This window comes from Coptis chinensis, chromosome 8 (genome assembly GCF_015680905.1).
Source record: "Coptis chinensis isolate HL-2020 chromosome 8, ASM1568090v1, whole genome shotgun sequence".
Classification (NCBI taxonomy): Eukaryota; Viridiplantae; Streptophyta; class Magnoliopsida; order Ranunculales; family Ranunculaceae; genus Coptis; species Coptis chinensis.
Window position 1 is genome coordinate 24,207,285 of NC_141463.1, and position 22,313 is coordinate 24,229,597.

At 38.4% G+C, this 22,313-nt stretch overlaps 3 protein-coding genes across 3 annotated transcripts; 1 reads left to right on the plus strand and 2 right to left on the minus strand.

The window, feature by feature from the left end:
• Positions 1-5,346: 5,346 nt before the first annotated feature.
• Positions 5,347-6,216, minus strand: LOC147480693 (uncharacterized). Its single transcript, XM_086578721.1, has one exon. The coding sequence runs from the start codon at positions 6,214-6,216 to the stop codon at positions 5,347-5,349; it is 870 nt and encodes a 289-aa protein (XP_086434847.1).
• Positions 6,217-12,376: 6,160 nt separating this feature from the next.
• LOC147480694 (3'-5' exonuclease-like) lies at positions 12,377-13,484 on the plus strand. The gene has a single exon (XM_086580839.1). The coding sequence runs from the start codon at positions 12,774-12,776 to the stop codon at positions 13,410-13,412; it is 639 nt and encodes a 212-aa protein (XP_086436965.1). The 5' UTR covers positions 12,377-12,773; the 3' UTR covers positions 13,413-13,484.
• A 1,300-nt stretch (positions 13,485-14,784) lies between these two features.
• Positions 14,785-15,522, minus strand: LOC147480695 (putative aspartic protease At2g35615). Its single transcript, XM_086578722.1, has one exon. The coding sequence runs from the start codon at positions 15,520-15,522 to the stop codon at positions 14,785-14,787; it is 738 nt and encodes a 245-aa protein (XP_086434848.1).
• Positions 15,523-22,313: the final 6,791 nt, after the last annotated feature.

A 22,313-nucleotide genomic window follows, 5' to 3' on the forward strand; every position in this document is an offset into this window, starting at 1 on the left:
CCAATAATTTGTTATCTTTGTCTTGACATGCTCCATGATTGATGACTCATCCAATCTTGTGGCCCCGCATAGTGGGTCCATGTGTAGTCCAGTGGCAGTCCGGTATTTTGGGCAGTTTTACAACTTCCCGCCTATGCGTAGAGTCCATCGCCCTGATTGTCTGAGCAGCTCTCTTGTCGCATTCGGAGTCCTGGTTCGAGAGGTAGGAGCTTTGGAAGTTTGATGCTTCTACGTGGATTTGGGAGAATTCATATATCGCCGCTCCTCGTGTGCTTTATTTCAGGTTTAACCAATATTTCCATGTTTACTGCAAATACCTGCAAAAGTATGAAAACATATTTATTTCATGATTATTAAACACATAATGAACCAAATTTATATGTCTCAATGGGGTTTCATAATACACTTTTGGGTGCTTATCATGTGCCAATGATAAGAAAGCGTGAAACAGAAACCAAAGGAAAAAAGCAGGCAAATTGAGTTCTCGTGCCCACGAACGTTCAGGAGGTTCGCGGACTCGAGAGAGGGCATTGTAGCTACCCAATTTATGATGGCCAATGGTCCGGCGGGTGATGGATCCAGAAAGAGGACATGCAGTGGGGTGAAGGGCATTCTATTAGGGCCGCGGACATAGGAGTCAAGTATGAAGGTTGAGAATCGAGGACTGACAGTGTAGAGCCGCGACGGGAAGGGATAGCTGACCTAGAATTGTACCATCAGGACACGTGCCCAGCAGGAGCACGGGAAAAACCCTAGGGTCGTACGGGAACCCTCCACGCGGCAATCCATGGACCGAGAGATGGAGGGACACGTGGATGGCCTAAAAGAGAGATGAGAGATTATAAATAGAATAGGAGAGGAGGAGAAGGAGAAGGGGATAGGTCACAACAGTTTCAAGACCCAATTAGAAGAAAGGAGATATGTTCATTTGAATGAAATACATTGGGTTCTCAAATTTCATTGTAATGTTGTAATGTGGTAGGTGAAAGTGTGAAACCAGTTACTGAAATTCGTGGGTTATGTGAACTGGTGAAGGCAAATAAGAAGACAAGGACAATTATAGCGTACTCCTTATCCCAAAATAGCACTTGTTACTTTTTTAAGAGTAAAACTAGTTTTCTAGTTTGGCAGCCAATTAACCAACAAAGAAATTAAAACAAATACTTGTGTTTTCAGTGGGATTTATTGGTCAAATCAATGTTGTTTTTATTACTTCTCCTTAATTTCTTTCCTTTTGGTATTTTCTATTTACCATATAAGTTATATTGGACTATAGATTACCAACGGAAAAATCAGTAGTAATTAATAATATCTCTCTTTTATTTGTAGTTTAATTAATATAAATATTAGTATAAATAAGCGCTTTGTAGATGCTCTCAAAGTGGGAGCTTCTCAAGTTAGGCGCTCTCGCGGTCTCGCTCCTGCTCTCGCTTTCGCTCCCACTTAACGATCTGGTGACTAAGAACTTGCCCCACGCCGTTTATAAATAGTAGAGATAGAGATAGAGATTGTGGGCTTTTGAAATTTTAAGTCCAATAGTTGATTAAGAATAATGAGCTTTCAATTAAAAAGTCCAATAAAAGAATTTGAGCTACAATAAGAAAAGTCTAACATATATTATGTCTTTTTAATTTATTTTTTTAAAGATTTATATATGTATCTGGCTATATGCCATCAAAATTATAACAAAAAAACTTAGAAAAAAAAATTTCAAGAATTTGGACTATGGATATTGTACAAAACTTGGAAACACATAATTAATCATGTATAATTATTATTTATCTATAATCCCAAATAGTCGCGGTATTGACACCCCACTTTATGGGACTGCCACCCCTTTGACCAATTCCAAGGTATTGGCACCCTCCATTAATCACATAAAAAAACACCTACAACAAAAAATTGTCGCGAGATCGCACAATCTACGACATCGGGTTGCCGCAAGATCCCATATACGGAAAGTTGTTGTTGTGGGTCTTTTTCTGTTTTATTTTTTTTTTAATAGCCACCGTAAAAAAAATTAGTTGCCGCGAGATGGTTGTGTTCACTAAAATGGAGTCTTTGTTTGTGTCTATTATCAAAACTCTTCTTCATTAATTTGATCACAATTTTTTCTTATAACATATGAAAATATTTGTCGCGAGATAGCAAAATTATGTCTCGATTGTACATTTTTTTTTCATGGTTTTGGTATTGTTATTGGAGTGTATAAAAAAGCTCTAAAGAAGAAAATGAGGTATTCATATGTCGTGTGTATTCAATACGCAAAATTTGAAGTGAAAAAAAAAACAAAAAAATACAAAAAAATCCTCCACGGCAACTACCTGCCATGGGATATGAGATCTCGCAGCAACTCGATGCCGTGGATTGTGCGATATCGCAGCAACTGTCTACTGTGGGATATAGGATCTCGCGGCAACCCAATGTCATAGAACTATCGAGCATGTGGGGGTGTAAAAGGACATATAAGAAATAACCATTATTGTTCTACTTTTTGCTAAAGGGGTGCCAATCCCTTAAAATGGGGTGTCAATACCGCAACCCCTTTCTTATGCCGACCATTTTGGTATGGTGAAGATTTTGAGCATTCAACTAACTGTTACAACATGGATACTAGGATATGATCATGCTGATTTCGTCACTATTTATTATTGTTTTCTTAATTAATTTGTGCATATTGAGCCAAATCTGATTTTAGTTATTGAGAAACATGTTTTTACATAACATAATCTTATCTAGATTTAGTATTTATATGATTAGCATGTTATAATTATAATCCTAAAAGACCAATAATTTTACATATCGTCACTGTGATAGATCATAGATACACTCGATTAAGTACATTTCACTCGAACGACGGTTTTCTGCTGCATGTCAATGGCACAATTCAACGTGATCTGGCAACTTAGCAAGTGACTCCGAGACAAATATTTGTTTTGGTAACTGACTTGGAGAATAATATTACAGTTTTTTAGATTTCCACCCCTAACAACTTTGCTAATTAGACTTCCACTCCCAGTTCTTATATTATTAGACTTCCACCCCTAATTTCACAGCATGATCAAGTCAGCTGTCATTGACTTGACTTAGTCTATTTGGTGCATGTTCAATGTCAAATCTACCCCTCACCACGTAAAATGTCCAAAATACCCATTGACTCTCACAGTACCAAAATAGATCAAAGATACACATGTCACCATCATATGCATTTAATCGAACGGCCACGAATATTTGACAAGCAATTACGCGAAACTTCAATTGTGACATATTTGATTTGAAAATTTTCTATGCAAACTTTTGTTTTTATTCCTGGGACATCATGATTTTGATCTAATTTGGAAAATTTGCAGCATTAGTAAAATTGAGTTGCTTCCAATTATGATTACTTGTGTTACTTCCTTTAAAGTTAAGTTGTTTGTAATTATGATTAGTTGTGCTGCTTCCTTTTCTGGATTTAATCATAGTATTGAATGTTCGTTACACATTGCAGTAATTTCAAGTTATTAAATCCCATACAAACCTTAACGTGGAGTAGTAATTTGATGAGAAAGTCATTGATGTATGGGACTCAATGCGTTAGGAGACGGAAGCTATTAAAAATCGACGTAATTCCTCCCTCTCTCTCCCTCTATGTGTGTATGTCTGTCGGTCTGGTTGAGTCGATTGGCAGTGTGTGTGTTTGTGTTGAGTGGATTGATGCTGGAGGGGACGGGACAGTGTGTGTGTGTGTGTGTTTGTGTTGAGTGGATTGATGCTGGAGGGGACGAGACAGTGCAAGAAATGTTTGGGTTAGAGGAGGAAGACAATGAGGGAGCCATAGGATCAATTTGAATGGACAATCCATTTTAAATCACATTTGTTTGATTTAATTAAATCACATTTGTTTGATTAAATTTTGATGACCGCCAAGATCACGACACATGTGCACCACATTTCATGGGGTGGACCATTTACTTAAATGGCAATTTTGTAAATCCAATGCTTATCAAATATTCTTGGTCGTTCGATTAAATACATAAGATCAATGGCGACATGTGTATATTTGATCCATTTTGGTATTGTGATAGTCAATGGGTATTTTGGATATTTTATGTCATGAGGGGTAGATTTGACATTACACATGTACCAAATGGACGGAGTCAAGTCAATGACAGCTGACTTGGTCATATTGTGAAATTGTGAAATTGGGGGTGGAAGTCTAATAACAAAAGAACTGGGAGTGGAAGTCTAATAACGAAAGAACTGGGGGTGGAAGTCTAATTGGCAAAGTTGCTGGGGGTGGAAATCTAAAAAACTGATAATATTATTGCGTGATTCATCCATGGTTGTGAAAGAGCTCCACAGTTGTTTTTTTGAAACACGTTAATAGGGTTACACACTTACTTACACAGACCATTCCCCCTTCCCTCCATTATAATCTTTGAAATAAAAGATTTTGGATACCAATTGTTGGAACAATCTAGTGCAGTATTATTTGGATACCATAAATTAAAAGATTTTGTCTAGAGATTCCAAGTTTTCAAGACGAATGTTCAATAGAGAATATTTACTCCCTTGGGACCAAGTCATAGAAAGTATCATCTTGTTTAATTTTGTGTTTTATTTAAGCTGAAACTTAACATATAACACTGGAAAACAGTGAATATGTTTGTTGGATCAGCTTCCCTAATGCCTAAAGGAAAGAAGAAACGTAATTACTAGATCACGTTGGACTGTTCCATTGACATGCAACACAAAACTATGCACCAATAAATAAACTTTGCATTGCACATCCCTGCACTATTTTTTTTTTTGGGTAACTATATCACCTTCACTGAAACCAATTGGTCTCCCATTATATTCAAATCTCAATTCCTAATTCACAGGATATGATGAGTCTTATAGGCTTATGGCACAACGAAAGTCATCACAAAGCATTCTTAACTATTCTAAGCAAATTCTCAACAATGGACATTGACAGATCATCCATCTTTCTTTTTTTTCCGATAAAAATTTCCCTTCCATATAATAAACTTAAAGCCATAACGGAACAAAGTTTGCCTCTACCAGACACATTGGTAGATCTGACATAGGTAACTGGTGAGCATCCACATTAAGGCAGGAAATGGAGCGGGTTCGGGTCGGATTCTCACTCAAAACTCTTTACCATATCCGGATCCATTTGGATTCGGGTAGGATTTCGGATATCCATATCAACTAAAAACACACAAAAAAATACATTATTTTAATGATTTTCATATATAAATGTAAGATATAAATTATTTTTAGGCATCAAAATATGAATCTTGTTAAAATAGTTCAGGTTTTCGGATATTTGGGGTCGGATAATTTAGATTCGGATATGGTCTATTCGGATAAAAATGAATTCGAATATGGGTCGGGTTTGAGTTGATCCCGTACCATTCCCAGCCCTGATCCACATTTACAGTCCGACTCACCCAACTGAACATTACAAATTCTAAAATACTGAAAAAGTTTTTGTACAACAAAAAGAAGTCCACTTAGATTCCATTTGCACCCTCCCCCATTGAGCGACTGTATGAGCTCTTCACAGTCCCCTTGGATCACATATTCATATTTTCCCAGATAGCAAGCCAGTAACCCAGCAACTTCACTCGCTACCATCTCTGCCTCTCCAAGGCCTTTTGCTTTGAACACTCTAACAACTGCTCTAACCAAATCACCCACATCATTCCAAGCCATACACCCAACACTTGCACATCCAGTCTCCCTGTGGAAGGCAGCATCAAATCTTATCAGAATGCTATCTCTAGGAATTACAGGAAATAAGTTATTTAAACCATTAATATGATGAGGGTTAAAAGGAGGGTTAGGAGGAGCTTCTCTGAAGGCATTGCAGCAGCTTTCTATGACAACAAAACTTTTCCTCAGGAGCCTTGCCCTGTTTGGGGTCTTATGCTCAAACTTTGCTTCATTTTGAGCTTCCCAGATATGATAAAGCAGAACACAGCTGTATACTCCAGCTTGGGTGATGTGTTCCTCTCCACTAGAGCACCACATCATAAACTTATCCAGCCAAGATCTGATAGTATTACCACTATCCAGCTGTATATAAATCCCAATTTGTGAACCAAACCAAGCACTTCTGGTCCAATCACATCCAAAAAAAAGATGCACATATGATTCTATGGTGCTCCAACAGAAAAGACATGCAAAGTCCCCATGCATATTTCTTTCCATAAGAAGATCCCCCATGGATAAGGCTCTTTTATAGACTTTCCAGAGGAACAGTTGTATATGGGCTGGTAGACTTGTTTTCCATAATCTAGAGATGGTTCTATGGTTGAAACTGGAGGACTGCCCTTCCCAACTCCTTTGGGTTAAAAACTTATAGATAGTCTTCACAGTAAAATCCCCTTTACCATCCCCAAACCAGATCATCTTATCTTTTTGAGCCCCCATAGGTCTCACCACCACCTCTTGGATTTGTTGGCTGATTAGAGGTGGGAGTAGATGATTTAGCTTTACAATATCCCACCCATTGCCATTGGGAAGGAACAAATCAACCACATGAGCCTTTTCAAGAGCTGGGTGGTCAACTCCCAGTTCTTGGAGGGTGATAGGTCTACCATCCTTACAAAGCCAGGGATCATGAAGTATTGAAGTGGTTAAGCCATTTCCAATAGCCCAAATAAGACCCCCCCCCCCCACTTATGAGGTTAAACACCCTATGAACTCCTTTCCAGAAGTAGGATGTTGTTCCAGGAGGTTTTAGCACATCCCCAATCCAGTTTTTATTGTAAATATTGGTAAAGACTCTAGTCCACAAGGACTCTAAGTCAGTAGCAGCCTTCCAAGGTAACTTAGCAAGCATTGCTATGTTCATATCTCTAGCTTTGCGAAACCCTAAACCTCCCACTTGTTTAGGTTTATACAGCTATCCCCACCCAATGGTATGGATACTATTAGAATTATAGGACCCATTCCAGAAGAAATCTCTGCATGCTTTATCAATCTTGTCACATGTAGAGATAGGAAGAAGGTAAGTAGACATGGCATACAAAGGGGTTGCCTGGGCAACACCTTGTATAAGGGTTGCTCTCCCTGCCTGGGAGAGCACCTTAGCTTTCTAGCCCTTAATCTTGCCATGCACCTTGTCCACTAGATAATCAAAATTTTCAAATTTTTTCCTAGACAACATGATTGGGACCCCAAGATATTTGTCCTTAGCCTCAAACAGCTTCATTCTCCAGAACCTTTTCTGTTTAAATTTAACTTGAAATGTAACATTTCTGCTAAAGAAAATGCTTGATTTGTCATAGTTAATCAGCTGTCTAGAGGCATCACAATACTCTTGTAAGATAGTCTTGAGATGATTACTATCCTTAGGAGTAACTTTAGATAAGATAATCAAATCATCTGCATACAGAAGATGAGTGATAGCAGGAGAGTTCCTCTTGATCTTGATCCCTTGGATCTCTCCTCTTTCTTCAGCTTGTGCAAGCATCCTTGATAAGGACTCAGAAACCAAAATAAACAAATATGGGGATAAAGGATCCCTCTGTCTAAGACCCCTTTCAAGAACAATTTTTTCAATAAGGGATCCATTCAACAGAACCTTGAAGGAAACAGTTGTAAGGCATTGGAGAATCAAGTTCCTCCAAGGTTCACCAAACCCTAGTTTATTAAAAATGTCATCAAGGAAGGACCACTCCACTCTATCATAGGCTTTTGCCATATCCATTTTGAGAGCCATCCATCCATTTTTTTTTTTTTTTTTTTTTTGTTTTCATATTCTTTATGTGATGGAAGGCCTCACAAGCCAGCCCAATGTTATCCCCTATACTCCTCCCCTTTATAAAGGCTCCTTGGAAAGGGGACACAATCTTGTTAATATGGCATTTCAGCCTATTAGCCAGAATCTTAGAAATGATTTTGTAACTAAAATTGCATAGGCTAATAGGTCTAAATTTGGACATATGGTCAGGGTTAGACACCTTAGGAATCAAAGCTATAAAGGTTTCATTGAAGTTAGGATTCAACTTACCAGAAACAAAAAAAATTTGAACAAAAGCAATGATACAGCCTCCTATAATATCCCAGCAATCATGGTAAAAAGCACCTTAAAACCCATCAGGCCTAGGAGCCTTTAGCTTCCCAAACTTCCTCACCACTTGCCAAATATCATCAGCAGATGGGAGCAATGAGAATCTCATTCTCTCTATCAGTGATCACAGGATTAAAGAGATCCAAAATATTGGTGTTAACATCAGGACAATCAGAGGAAAAGATATTAACAAAATAATCATTGACAGCCTTGCCCACATCAAGTCTACCAACTTGCCAATTGCCATCATTATCTTCTATGCTTTTAATTCTATTTTTCTCCTTCTGTATATGGTAGAGAGATGAAAAAATCTAGTATTCCCCCCCCCCCCTTCCTTGATCCAGTGATCAGTGGATTTCTGTTTCCAAAACGATTCTTCTTTCACATACCACTCAAGCAAAGTGGCTTTTAGAGCCTTAGCTTTATAATGGTTCTCCACATTGAAAAGCTTAGTTAAAACATTCTCCAACTTTCTTTGTGTTTTTTTGATATTTTGAAAAATATTTCCAAAGACATTCTTATTCCAATAGGACAGATTGTCTTTGGTAGCATGCAATCTCTTAATCACATTTATATCAGGCAGCTCATGCATAACAGATTTCCAAGCCTCATCAATACAAGGTTTGTAGGAGATATCAGATAACCACATATTAAAGAATCTAAAGGGTTTTAAGCATTGGTCCTCATGTTTCGTGAGAGAAATATGCAAAGCCAAGTGATCTGATGAAGCATTTGCCACATTCCTCACACTTGCATGAGGAAAGCAAGTCAGCCATTGGGGGGTGGCCATAGCACGATCCTATCTCTCGAGAACATGAGCACCTGGGGTTCTATGGTTATTCCCAATGAATTTTGGTCCTATGAACCCCAAATCCACTAACCCCAAATCATTGATAAAGCTATTATCCAGCATATACTTGGTTAGCCTATTACTTTACTTTCTCATTCAAACACAAAATAGCATTAAAATCCCCAAAGAGACACCAAGGACTAGGTACCAAAGGAGAAATGTCCCTTAGTTCCATCCAGACCCTTCCTCTATGGCAAGGAACAGGGTCCCCATACACAAAGGAGAAAAAAAACGAAACTTTATTGTAATAATTAGAAATTTTACCTATAATTTGGTTCTTAGTAGCTCCAAGAACTTCCAGGTCCACTCCATCTTTCCACATGATAGCCAAACCCCCACTCAAGCCTTCAGCAGGAACACAAAAGAAATTTTTCAGTTTTAACAGCTTGCTAACCATCTCTATCCTTTGTATATCAACCTTTGTTTCAAATAAGCACACAATATCCACTCCCAACACCCCCATCTGGTCCTTTATATGTTGAATCACCGTGCTGGAACCAATACCCCAGCAATTCCAGGCGTAGATCGTCATTAAGGTGAAAGTGACTGTGTAGGGACAGTCACCACGAACCCTTTTGAAGCATTGGCATGGTGTGTGCTTGGTAAATTTGTGCTGGTACTCGAGATGGACATATCCATGGTCCTGTTATCTGACCGAACATATTGTTCCAAAATGCTCTCATCACTGTCTTCTGGAGCTGGAACAGAGCCTTGACCTTGACAACTTGTTCTCCTACCCATGGGATGTCGCATAGCTGAGTCATCAGTTGCCAAAGGTGGGGGCTGTGATACACTATCATCCAAATCATACTACTCCCCCTCTTGCTGATATGGGATCATTCTTGTCTCCTGGTCCCCATGATTCTCATTTGATTCACTGGACAGAGAGATGATGTGTGCATTTCTTGGAATAAGACTTTTCCCTTTTCCTTGCCATCTCATTTCTTCAGCCACTATCTTAGCCTTCTTAGATCGGTTGATGGCATTCCTCACCCCTCGACTAAGCATCTCCTCTTGCTTCTTTGATTTTTTAGCCATGGTGAAGCCCAAAGGTGAAATTTTTCTTTTGTTGTTTGTGTCTGGGCTGGAGAGATTAAAGCCAAGATCTTGTGGAAATGAAGTACCACTGTGAGTAGATCTACCCTTACTTTTTCTAGCAAATCTCGGATTTCGCACCGCCAGCTGCTTGAAAGCTTTGCCATCTTTTCGAACCAATCTGGTGTGTTTGAAAAGTATGGCGTGGTCAACAGATGCATTCCACAGACCTTGGATTCCCTCATCTGTATTAGCTAGGTATAGATCAGGTTGGTTTTCCAAAGAGTCCCTGTAGAGAAGATAAGGTGTCGGGTTGTGGTGTGTTGTGTCTAGGGATTCTATCTGCTTCAAAAGGGAGTCTTGTGGGATGATCCATTTCTTGAGTGTCCAAACTATGGGATCCAACATGATTGTCATAGGCTTGGGCTAAAACCACAAGGTCAGTTCCAGAGCACGATCCAGAACCTGACATCAAACCGGTACCTTCAGAGGATGGGCTAGGCCCATGTTATATATTGGACTGTGGCCCATTTGATTCAAAACTGCATAGTCTAAGGTCCACCTCCATGTGTACTTCTGTATGTACCTCCGTGTTTTCAACCGTTGTAGAGCCAGATGGTCCCATATTCTGAGCCCTTCTTGAAGAGTCTTCAACGGCTATATTTTGGTTTTGTCTTGATGTTATGTTGGACTTATCTTTCCCTGAGGCGCCACGTGTCACCGATGATCGACCATGGCCAGAAGACCCCCCCCCAACCCAGGGGCTAGGATCTCGTTGAAACGAGGTTGTTTTGGTTGTCGAGAGATGATTACCACTTATTTTTCCTTGCAGGCTATCCCATTAAAAACTTGTTTGCCTTCATCATGCTTGTGAAGTTTGGTTTCACATCCTTGCTTGACCCACCACATTTTACCAGTTCATACCGATGATGTGCTCTAATCCGGCAAGCATAGTGATCATGCCCTATAACCCCACAGAAGTAGCAGAAAAGGTCTAGCTTCTCATACTTAAACTTAACATGAAAGGAGGCTCCTGTTTCAAGCATGACCGTGAGGTCCTTTGTGAGCCTTTCCTTGATCTCCAGCAAGACACGAACCCTTACTACTGGTTGGTTGAATTCAATAGGACAAGATATATCCTCCTCCGATACCTTTCCCAGTTCCTCTCCGATGATTTTAACATTTGTCTTGTTGATACGTTCCCTTGGCAAACCCCATATCTGAACCCAGTAATTGATCAGATCAAAATTATAATCTTCAATGTGCTGAGACCTAACCCAGTTCATGATGGACAAAATGTGCCCATGAATAAGCTAGGGGCCATTGGTGGTAACATGCCTTAGTTCGTCCTCTCGCTCAAACAGAATCTGGACCTGTTCTTTAGTGATGAGCTCCATCGTTATGTTCCCTCGTGTTTGCCAAATACGGTGTAGTTCCTTTCCCAAATCGTCTAGGTTAATTGGGTAGCCCCCAAATAATTTCCCTACCACCATGAGTTGTTCACTAACTTGTTCTTCTGGATTATGACACTCTAGTCGCACTTGTTTTGTTGAGGTAAGAAGATTCTTCATTTGTTGTTGAAGTAATCCACTTTTGCTGCTGTGGAGATAGATGGTTCCCCTAACACAGTGGGTGTTGCGTGGGAGTCATGTTACTAATCACCCAAAGATGAGAGATACAAGGATGAGAGCTAAAGAAAGGGGGGGACAATGGCTGCTATCGCCCGCAGGAGAGGCCTAGCGTCACAATACTTGACAGATCATCCATCTTTCCTGTAAAATAATGGCATACATACCCTTTGGGCTTGTTGATCTGTAGATAAGTAGATTTGTTAATTGTTATGCTGTGGCTACTGCAAAGAAGCAGTAAGCATACATGACAAAAATGGCAGTGATAAGCCTTGATGAGGCCGGTAGCTCTTATATTAACTCAAAAGGTTGAAAACCTATGAAAATGATGGCAAATTTTTTAAAAAATAATTAGAAGAGTGATTGAAATTGTATTTTCTTAATGTAATTCATTGAAAATCGTGAGAAATACAAGGTGGCCGGTGTAAGAAATTTCTGTTTAATTAATCTGGATTTTCGATATGGTAATCTCCAGATATTCCTGATTAGGACCTAGGATCAAAACTTGTTAGGTACGTGTTCGATAAAAGTTGGAAGCCACATTTGCGAATTGTGTCCAGGCATATGCTCAATACACAAGCTCCTATTCATTTTTGTGTCGAAGTTTGTTGCAAAGGAATATCAAGGAAGAGTGGAAGACAACTCCTATATGACACCATAGAGAGCAGTTGTTAGCCATAAACTTCAGGCCAAGTGGAAATGTATAGAGAGCATGGGAGTACATAACATAGCTGCTACCATGGACCTGCTAATTGTAATCCATCTTGTCCAATGTTAACGGGGAACAGTTATCCAATTAAATTAAATCTGTATTGAACATGAAGACATTGTAAAGCACCAAACATTGAATATTTTCCTTGAACATCTCCCTACACAGATGGAAGATGGAATTAATTCGAACTCAAATTAAAGTACAGCTAATCAAGTAGTGCATGAACCTGTAAGACTTGGGCTGTACGTCCACATGTGTGTTGGATTAGGACTCAAGTCTCCAGTGTATCTAAAACACTTAGAGAGATTGATCCTGATTAGAAACAACCACATCTCTTTATCCCTATATATTGGGAATAGAAAACCAAGTGGGTTTAGAATTCCGAGAAAGAATTTACAAGCGAGAAATGGGGAGTTCTCATTATAAATATTGGAATTCTTACAAGTAAAATCATAGAGCAAATCCCATTTAGAGATAACAATGTTTAGGCAACCGAGTAGCACCTCCAGCAATGTTTCTTCTAAATACAATGTTCAGTTCTCTGGTGTAGTCATTGAAACTACTGTCACGAACAAAGGTTCAACGGCTGAGGACTGGGTAATTGAAATTCGTACCCTACACAATGGAAGAAGAATCATTCTTGGCTTAGACTGCGAGTGGAGATGCCCCGATAAATGGGGGTATCTCAACAAAGTCGCAACTTTGCAGCTGTGCGTCGACAATAAATGTCTAATTATCCAAATGGTCTACATGGACTACTTCCCTCAGTCTCTCAAGGACTTTTTGAATGACCCTAACGTTACTTGTGTTGGGGTTGAAGTCAATGATGATGTGTCGAGGATTAGGAACGAATATGGTCTAAGCTGTTCCAGTACTGCAGACATTCGTGAATTGGCGTCTAGGTCTTATTCTCTTGATGCGATATTTATGTATAAGCCTAAGCCTGGGTTGAAAGATCTTGCATTGCTTGTGGCGGGACTTGATATGGAGAAGCCTAGGTACGTTGTCAAGAGTGACTGGCAAGCTGCTGTCCTTGATCATGAACAGATAAGATATGCCTGCATTGATGCTTATGCTTCTCATAGAATTGGCCGCAAGCTCTTAGGACTTGGTAATTGAGTCATTGGTGAAATCGAATAAGCAGAGAAATTAACTTTTGGGATGGCTAGGGAGCAGGCTTGTCTGGTTATGTTTTTGGGGCTGTGCCTAGTTCAAATATTGGTAGTATATTTGTTGAATGAATGTCAGTGTTTGCTGTATGCGGATAGAGCATTTCTATAAAAATTGTTTCTGGCTTTGACTTTAAACTTTACTTATTAATACTTTATGTTGCGAAATTAACTTAATAACAAGCATATTTAAATTATTAGACAGCATATTTATATGTTCTAACGATTTAAGGAATTTTTGTCACTGTTTAGGTGCGAGAATTTTTGTTTTGCTTAACCCTGTTTAGGTTCTGTTTTATTTCAAAACAGGTAGCGGGTAAAATATTTAAAACCACAGAAAATTGTTAAAGTCCAATACCACAAATATATGTTCCAGATGATTAAACTTATAATAGTAGCTTGCAGATCATCAGCCAACAGTTCTTAAACTTCATTTCCTTCATCTCCTAATTTTGAATGGAAACATCTTCTTGAAATTGAAGAATTGCAAACTAACTACAGAGACATTTAATTTATTGTTCAAAATAGATAAATTTTGAAGGCCCTTTTTCATATATGGGGGACCTAGGAGACATTTAATTTATTGTTCAAAATAGATAAATTTTGAAGGCCCTTTTTCATATATGGGGGACCTAGGAGACTCAATCAACGATTGCGGGAAATTGAACCATTTGTTCGGATTATGAAGCTAGCTTACATTCCTCCCTTGCAAAGGCCACATAATTGTCTCGAGTATTATATATAAACCTACGATTGGTTTGCATATAACTTCCAATGAGAACAGAAAAAAATTCATGATCATGGGGACCAACTATAAAGCAGAAACCGTCTAGAGTTCGCAGGAATAATTGGGTAGGATCAAGTTCTAAATCTGCCCCATGAAAATGGAATGTCATAGACGGATATGGAAGTCTTTGCTGATTTCGGTTTAGGTAACATAAATCAAACATTCCAGGTACTTGCTCCAAATGAAAAGCCGAGAAGTGTGCTTGCATTGCAGATTTCACAATGTCATATTCTTTTCGATGAATTGCTGTCCACGGGGATCCAGTATCGAGAAGACACCCACCATTGTGATCCGGTGTACGTGCAAAAGCACCTGGATCAATTTGGAGGCGCACTCCTTGGACGGATATCCCCTCCAAAGTCACAAAGTAATGTGATTCACCTGGAAGTAATAGAGTGTGATGTATTTTTTGCCCGTCTTTAAAACCCACATCATTGCCCATTCGTAGAAACGTACTCATTTGGCCATCATTGCTCCATGGTTGCAAGCAGAATGAGAAATCGGAAAGCCGTAATTGGTTTGGTAATGACGTTTTTTACCTTCCTAATCCAATAATCCCAGCTATCTCATTCTGCATTGGAACTGGTTGATGAAAATCAAAGTTGCTTTGTTTGAATCCACAACCAAATAATAAATTGTCAACAGTTTCAGTACGACCACCAGAATCGGAATTGAAGGTGAATTGTTCGGAAGCAATAAGACCCTCCGTTACAGCACCATTTCCATACGCCATATTGTAAGTGCATAGATTATCCTCGCAATTACCAACATCACATCGACCCTCATTGTCACAAAGCAACTCACGAAAAGTTGTGGACCTAAGGAAAGCAAACAATGGTTGCTTTTGATAAAAACAAGGATTGCATCCTTCACACTGTGTCCATGTAAGAGAACTACCAGTGTCAACAAGAAAATAGTATGACTCATAATGTGCATCTGGCGCAACCTTAGTTGGGCCAATGCCCACCGAAGCCAAATAAAAGGAGCCTTCTAGTGTTACCGGTACATGTTTGACATTAGTATGTAGAGTCTGGTTTGTCGCTGCTGCCCTTGTCACTGCTGCTACCAAAGCCATCTGTTCCATACGTGTCTTTGATTGCTGGTTAAGTCTAACAACTCTTTGTTCCATGGTGAGATTGCCAGGGTATAGTGGCGACTCTATTGAGTCTCTGTGGATTAACTTAATAGTGAGTCCATCAGGTCCTGCAAAGGCCAAGTCTAGTATTAATAGTGAGAGAAAGCTTGACAGAAGATTTTGAGACAAACTATTCATTCTCAAAATTATATTGTTATGAATTGCATTTGTAAGGTAATCGTGCAACGGTATATAACTATATATATAGGTATATATAGTTCTTTTTTTTTTGGCAAAGACAATTTATATAGTTTTGAAATCTCGGTTTTTTTTTTTTTTTTAACATAACACTAAATAATGGTCATATTTTTAATCTACTATCTATATACTAAAGTAGAGACCTTTAAATGAGGATTTTTTTCTCTTCTATGTGGCACTCTAATATGAGAGTTAGCCTTTTCTCTATCCTATCGCACTCTAATATAAAAGATAATATTTTCTAATAGCCTATAATTCCACGTACATTGAACCTCTTTGGACAGTTTGAGTATATTTTTAATTCTTATATTTTGGGAGTTTGAGTGTATTTCTAATTCTTATATATTTGATCAAATAAAAAAAAAATTGCTAAAAAAAAATAGGTAATTTGTATAAAGTAATTTCCTATTACGAATCAAACACTTTTAGTGTTCTAATTTTTATATATTTGATCAAATAAAAAAAATTGCAAAAAATAGGTGATTTGTAGAAACTAATTTCCTATTACAAATCATGCAGTTTTAGTGTCTATGATAAAACACCGACTTATTTCGAATATTCTTTTACTACCTCTAGTCAGAACAACTGACTTGTGACGCTCCTTTGTGATTTTGGCCTTAGTGCAAGATTCACCATGTACAAAATCGTCCTCATTCAAATTAGAAATTAAATCAAGTATGCTCATGTTCTTAACATATTTCGTGTTAATATGACATAATCTACCATGCCAAACATTAACAGAACAAGAAATCATGTAAGTAGACGTATAAGATTATTAAGATCAACAACATCCAATTCGGTCCATACACCTAACAATCTCCACCTTGGACCGAAACTGGTTTAACCGAACCATCGGCTTTGTCCCACCAGTCAGGCATGACCAGGGCCAAGCCTAGGGACCATCCATGGCACCCTCACATATGTCTCACCCAAGACTGATACTGTTCCAACCTTAGCCATCACTTGGCGCAATCCTCAGTTGGACCTCATCTAAGGTGTGGGGTTCTATATCAATAGAAGTGTAGCTCATTACTACTAGATGTGGGATCAACAAACTTCAATATCTCCTTACATGCATATTCCTTACCAACAAAAACACCAACCTTGGTGATCATATATGTACAAAAGAGAGATTAATCTCAAACAATTATGTCTAGTCAATGCAAAACCTTTCAATGCATGTTAATCAATACCCAGTGCCACAACATATTGACTAGATAAATAACTAGAACATATAGACATAGGTTTTAAATTTCCTTAAATTAAAAACCCTAGCATGTAATTTTATGTTTTAATCTATCTCACAATATAAAACAAAGAATTGCATAGATTTGGTAAGGAATACTATACCTATCTGATTAAAAAATCGGATTACCACGTTTTGCTATTCGACGAGAAATTAGCCCATAAAGAACTGTAAACTGAATCAGCTCTTGACAAATTAGGCTTCAACTTATATACCGTTGGAAACATCTCTGTGTTAGCTTTCTAATGCAAAAAGCGGATTGCACAACCGATCACTGAGTACAAAGTTACAACTGTTTTCGTCATAAGTGTCTTTCTATTTCGAATTTTGAACTGTTTTTCTTTTCCGGTAATCTGTGAACCTCGAGCTCAGACATTGTTGATAAGTGCTCAAAAAGTGCTATTTAACCCTCGATTATGCCTCTTGCTTAGCCATCTTAGTGGACTAATAGTGTTTGTAAGTTGTGTTTTAAGATTCTATAGGTGAAAAAGAGAGTTTTGTAGAATATTAGAGAAAAAGGGGTAAAACGGAGCAATTCGGAGCATTAAGGATCACATGGGAGACCCGTGGACAATCATGGAGAAGGCCAAGGAATTGGAGCTATTAAAGATGCGACTTAGACCTATTTTAAAGCCTATTTGGAAGCCCAAGGCCAAAGGATTTGTTGCTTGGACCAAAGCCTGCAAAAGAGGATAGAAGGATAGAGCAGAAGAGACAAAATCGGTTAACGCGTCTGGGACGCATGGATCAAGCGTCTAGACGCATTGCTTACGTCTGAGACGCATGAATAGTGCGTCCAGACGTATGAATCGACACTGTAGCCAATTTCTTCTCAATTTTGGAAACGAAGTTGAACTCTGAAAGAAGTCTATTTGTATTAGGAAACAAATGATGGTTTGGAATGCTTCTAGAGCTCATTGTAACCTCTATAAATAGAGGACCTAAGTGCCTCATGTATTTTGCCAATTCACTTATACTCTTGTCTCCAAAACTTGAGACAGAGAGAGATTAATAATAAAATATCGGTTTTAACTAGCTGAATCTTAATAAATTAGTCTTTCTAGTCTTATGTTCTTCGACTCTTCTTCTTCTCGTTCTTCCTTCTTTATGGAAGGTTAATCTTCTCCTTCAAGGGAGGAGATGAAGCCAGTGCTTAAGGTTTAATGATTATTCTGGTTCATGGTATTATTCAATCAGGTTAGTTCTTTATGTTTTTAGTTATTAGTTCCATTGCCCACACCAGGGGATGGAAGTATAGATTAAGGTTTTTATTTATTGCAATCGAATATCATGCTAGTTTAGGCTTTTATTTATTGCAATTGAATATTTGCTAGTGACATGTTTTTATTTATTGCAATTGAATATAATGCTAGAATAGGGTTTTATTTATTATAATTGAATGTTATACTATTATTCTCTACTTTTCTTCTAGTTGTGTAGTGTTTTAGAGTAAGGGAAGTATTCCTTGTGTTTGCCTTAGATGGTGATTCATTGAATAGCTGCCCAAGCTCACATAAAAGGAAAGAAGATACTAGTAACATGAACATAGGAACAACCTTAAGTAGAGTTATTTGTTAACGATGTTTTGTCCAAGAGGGCATCGGCACTCGCTCGATTGCCTAATTGTAGTCTACTTGTGAAAACAACCATGAAGCAAAAAGTCATTGAATCAAAAGTATTGGTGGATTCTAATCTCTTGAATTCCATTTCTTATAAATTCTCAATAGTTTAGTTTAGTTTAGCATTAGAATCTAAAATATATAATAATAGTTTTTAATCCCTCAAACCACCTTTTCAGTCTTATCCTTCATATAAACATACACTTAAAAGTGGAACGATACCCTACTCATCCTTTACTTATTAAGGGATAATTAGGTTTTGATACGCTTCTATGTTGTTCAATGACCATCATCCATCTACATCATCTATCTATATCATCCATATCCCATACACCATCTACATACACAAAAAAGAGGCAAGGTCAAATGGCGCCGCTACCGTTTTAAGTTGTTTATGTTTAACGTTTTTTTTCAAGATTAGAATTTTAGATCTTGAGGTAATTTTAGCCGCATAATCCATCCTTTTGAGAAAGAGAGAAACTTGAAGGACATCTTGAAGACAAGATCTACTATCCAGGTTAGTCGAATCTTCATTCTTAGTAAAGTTGCATCGTAGTTTAGTTTTATTGCTTTATAGTATAATTGCATTTAGGACATTTTCAACAATTGAAGTTGTAAGCCAACACAGTGAAACATTAAACTCTAATGTTTCTTGTCTGAATCTTGACAAACGGACTATCGTCTATCGGTCGTGGTACTTAAGCAATCCAAGTGATTCACCATAACCCTAGAAGAGACAGCTTTAGACAACGGGCGAGATACTAGCTGATAAAACGTTAATTCGTGTTTATTGGTTTTCTTGATTAAGTATTTTCTTAAGTCAGAGGTCCACAGTCCAAAGTCCGAAGTCCAAAGACCTAAGTCCAAAGTCCAAAGTCCAACGTCCGTATAGTCGTACGTTTTAGTCAAGTTACCTTACTTACGTGGGTTTGGTAGGATAGGTCGAGTAAGGGATCGTCCAAACCTTAGGGCTCGGAAAAGGTTCACAACTGGAATTACAACTTTTGGTGAGTAGGATTTTAGGTTTTTTAGTTGGATTTAATTAAATTAACGGTAGTGCAATTAATGTAAATTACTACAGTGATTGTGATGTAGGTAAACAAAGATGGAGAAACAGGGAGAGAGTTAATCATGCTCATGCAAGAATCGCTTTTCAACAGTTTACTATTACATCACTACATCTCTAATTCGCCTCGTTTTGGAGACGACGCCGAGTATTGATCCCTAGCGCATGCCCACATCTTTAGGTCGCATTGCACTAGCATAAGGAGTTTAACTAATATCTCATCTCTGGTATATTATTTCAGCTCCTGGCTCGATTTCACATCAGCTGGACAAATTGAAGAGTCAGTCGACACTGCAGAGTCGCCAGACATTTTTGGGTTCGCGATGAGACCGCTCGAGCATCGGATCTCCAAATTGGTACAGTCTCGGTCATTTTGGGACCGGATGTCTAATCCATGCCTAAATCCTAAGTAGTGATTCTAGAATATTAAAGAGTCAATCCGGATTTTCACACGAGCAGCATAACCCTCCCCCTAAAATGGGGCTTTAGCTCATGGTCATAGAAGGAATAATAAAACTTGTTGTATACATTAAGTAAGTAAATACAGGACAGGAATTACACTAGAAAAGAAATGACTGTTATTAAGGGTAAAATAACTTACAGTATTTAAGCTACTGAAATGGAAATGACAGAATGTAAGTACTGAAAGAAACGAACTAAAGCTAAGCGGATGCTAAAGCATGAAAATGCTGAAGGGGAAATAATGAAGGCGACCCCCTCATATATATAGGCGGATGTCTTGTGAAGCCTTAATTGAGTTGTGTTTGTTAGCTAATTGAATTGTTCTTCTCAAAGTTTTGTTTTCATCTGTTATAACTTTTGTCTTTTACTTATTAAGTTTTGTTTTCATCTGTTATAACTTTTGTCTTTTACTTATTAAGTTTTCGTCCTTTTATGTTTTGTTTTCATCTTTTAGCCCAATTCAATTCAAACATTGAATTGGTACGTGTCTTTCCTCTTGCAAGGTGGCACCAAATTGAATCCATCACTTGCCACCTGCCTATGCTGACTCGTCATGCCTTTGGGCCCACAGAGTGGGTCCACTTAGTGTGTCTAGTGGCGGCGCCAATTTTGGTGTTTTTACGACTTTCTGTCCTTGCGCAGAGTTCGTCGCCCGAGTCGCTATGGCAGCTTCACTAGCCAACGTCGGCATCTAGATTTATCCGATTTGAGCTTTGGAAGTTTGTCGCTTTATATATGTGGACCCGCTTACGACCGGTTTTGTTCTTTTGGAAACTTCGCTCTAGTCGGGCTTTGTTGGGCTTCACGGGGTTGAGTGGGAAACTTCAAATATTCCAAAGATTCCCGTGCCGATGCATGTTTTATCATTATATTCATTTTAATTGCGGAAACCTGCAAAAGTACGAAAATATAATTATTATATGATTATTAAACACATAATCGACCAAAATGATATGTCTCTCGTGGTTTAATATTACAGTTTTGGGTGCTTATCACACCACCCCCAAACAGCACTTTTCTTGTCCTCAAGCAAAGAAGAGACATTAAAACGATAAGTGGTCAAAAATGTGTTTTGCCTAAGCTAAATCTCATTTCGCAGAGTGCGGTTGCATTGACCGTATGCAACAAGGCCTTGAACCACTAGGAATTCCCTAGTGGACGAGTTATAGCCTCGTGAGAGCTTTCCAGAGAAGATACTCACAAACTTCATTTATACTACAACGACTTAGTAACAAAGGCTTGTTTCCTTAATTAATCTCAGGTATCTAGACATCTCACTAGCGGGGGAAACAAGGATTTAATTCTTTTGAATTTCAAGTTAATATACATACAATAATCAAAACATCTACGTATGAGCATGCATGCAGTGATCTTATAATGAAATGTACGAAAGGTGGGTCAAGCTTACGGATCCTTTGGATAGCGTCCTTAAGTAAGTTCTCACAGGTATGTGTCGAAACACAACTTCTCTCTTATTTTTCCACTCAAGCTTTGCTATCTCCAGTGTGCAGTGGGCACATGTTTCCTCACATACTTAATGACAGTCAGAGGAGTCGAGGTCGAGAAGGCACAACTACTACTTATTATCATACTATCAAAGATGAGAGTATCAAGCTGATTCTTTTTCCGCTCTCACTCAAAGGTAAAGCCTCTGAATGGTTAACTGCACAGCCGATCAATTCAATAGACAATTGGGAGAAGTTGAGAACAAAGTTTATGAACAAGTTCTACCCACCCCATAAGACAGATGCCATGCAGCAAGCCATCAGCAATTTCAAATGGAAGGTGACTGAAGAATATCATCAAAGCTGGGAGAAATTCAATAATCTGCTAGTCTCATGTCCACATCATGGATATGATAAGAGCACACTTGCTCATTTTTTCTATCGAGGACTCTCGATGATGAACAAGCAGATGATACAGGCAATGCACAAAGGCAGGTTTACATCAATGGATGGAGAGGAAGCTTACAACTTTCTCGAGAATTTAGCTGAAGAAACACAATAATGGACTACTAGCAACGAGGATGTCGCTAGCATGGAGGGGGAGCCAAAGCAATTTGGTTACCAAGCACATGAACAATCAGATCAAGAACTGAAGTCTACATTGGCAAGCCTGGCCACCAGCATTGAAACTCTAAGTAAGAAATTCAATCAGTTCTCCATGAATCCTTCCACGATAAACAAGTCTCAAGCTAAATCTCTCCCAGTCATGCAAGCTAGCCAATACTGTGAAGTCTGTTCAGACACTTCTCATGCAACTCTAGAATGTCCTGGTTACTATCAACATGAATCAGTTGGAGAGTACAATGTGAACTCATTTCAGAGGCCCAACCAAG

What these genes read in the sequence shown, in the direction of transcription:
- LOC147480694 (XM_086580839.1), top strand. Translation starts at nt 12,774, where the DNA reads ATGTTTAGGCAACCGAGTAGCACCTCCAGCAATGTTTCTTCTAAATAC.
- LOC147480695 (XM_086578722.1), bottom strand. Translation starts at nt 15,522, where the DNA reads ATGAATAGTTTGTCTCAAAATCTTCTGTCAAGCTTTCTCTCACTATTA.
- LOC147480693 (XM_086578721.1), bottom strand. Translation starts at nt 6,216, where the DNA reads ATGGGGGATCTTCTTATGGAAAGAAATATGCATGGGGACTTTGCATGT.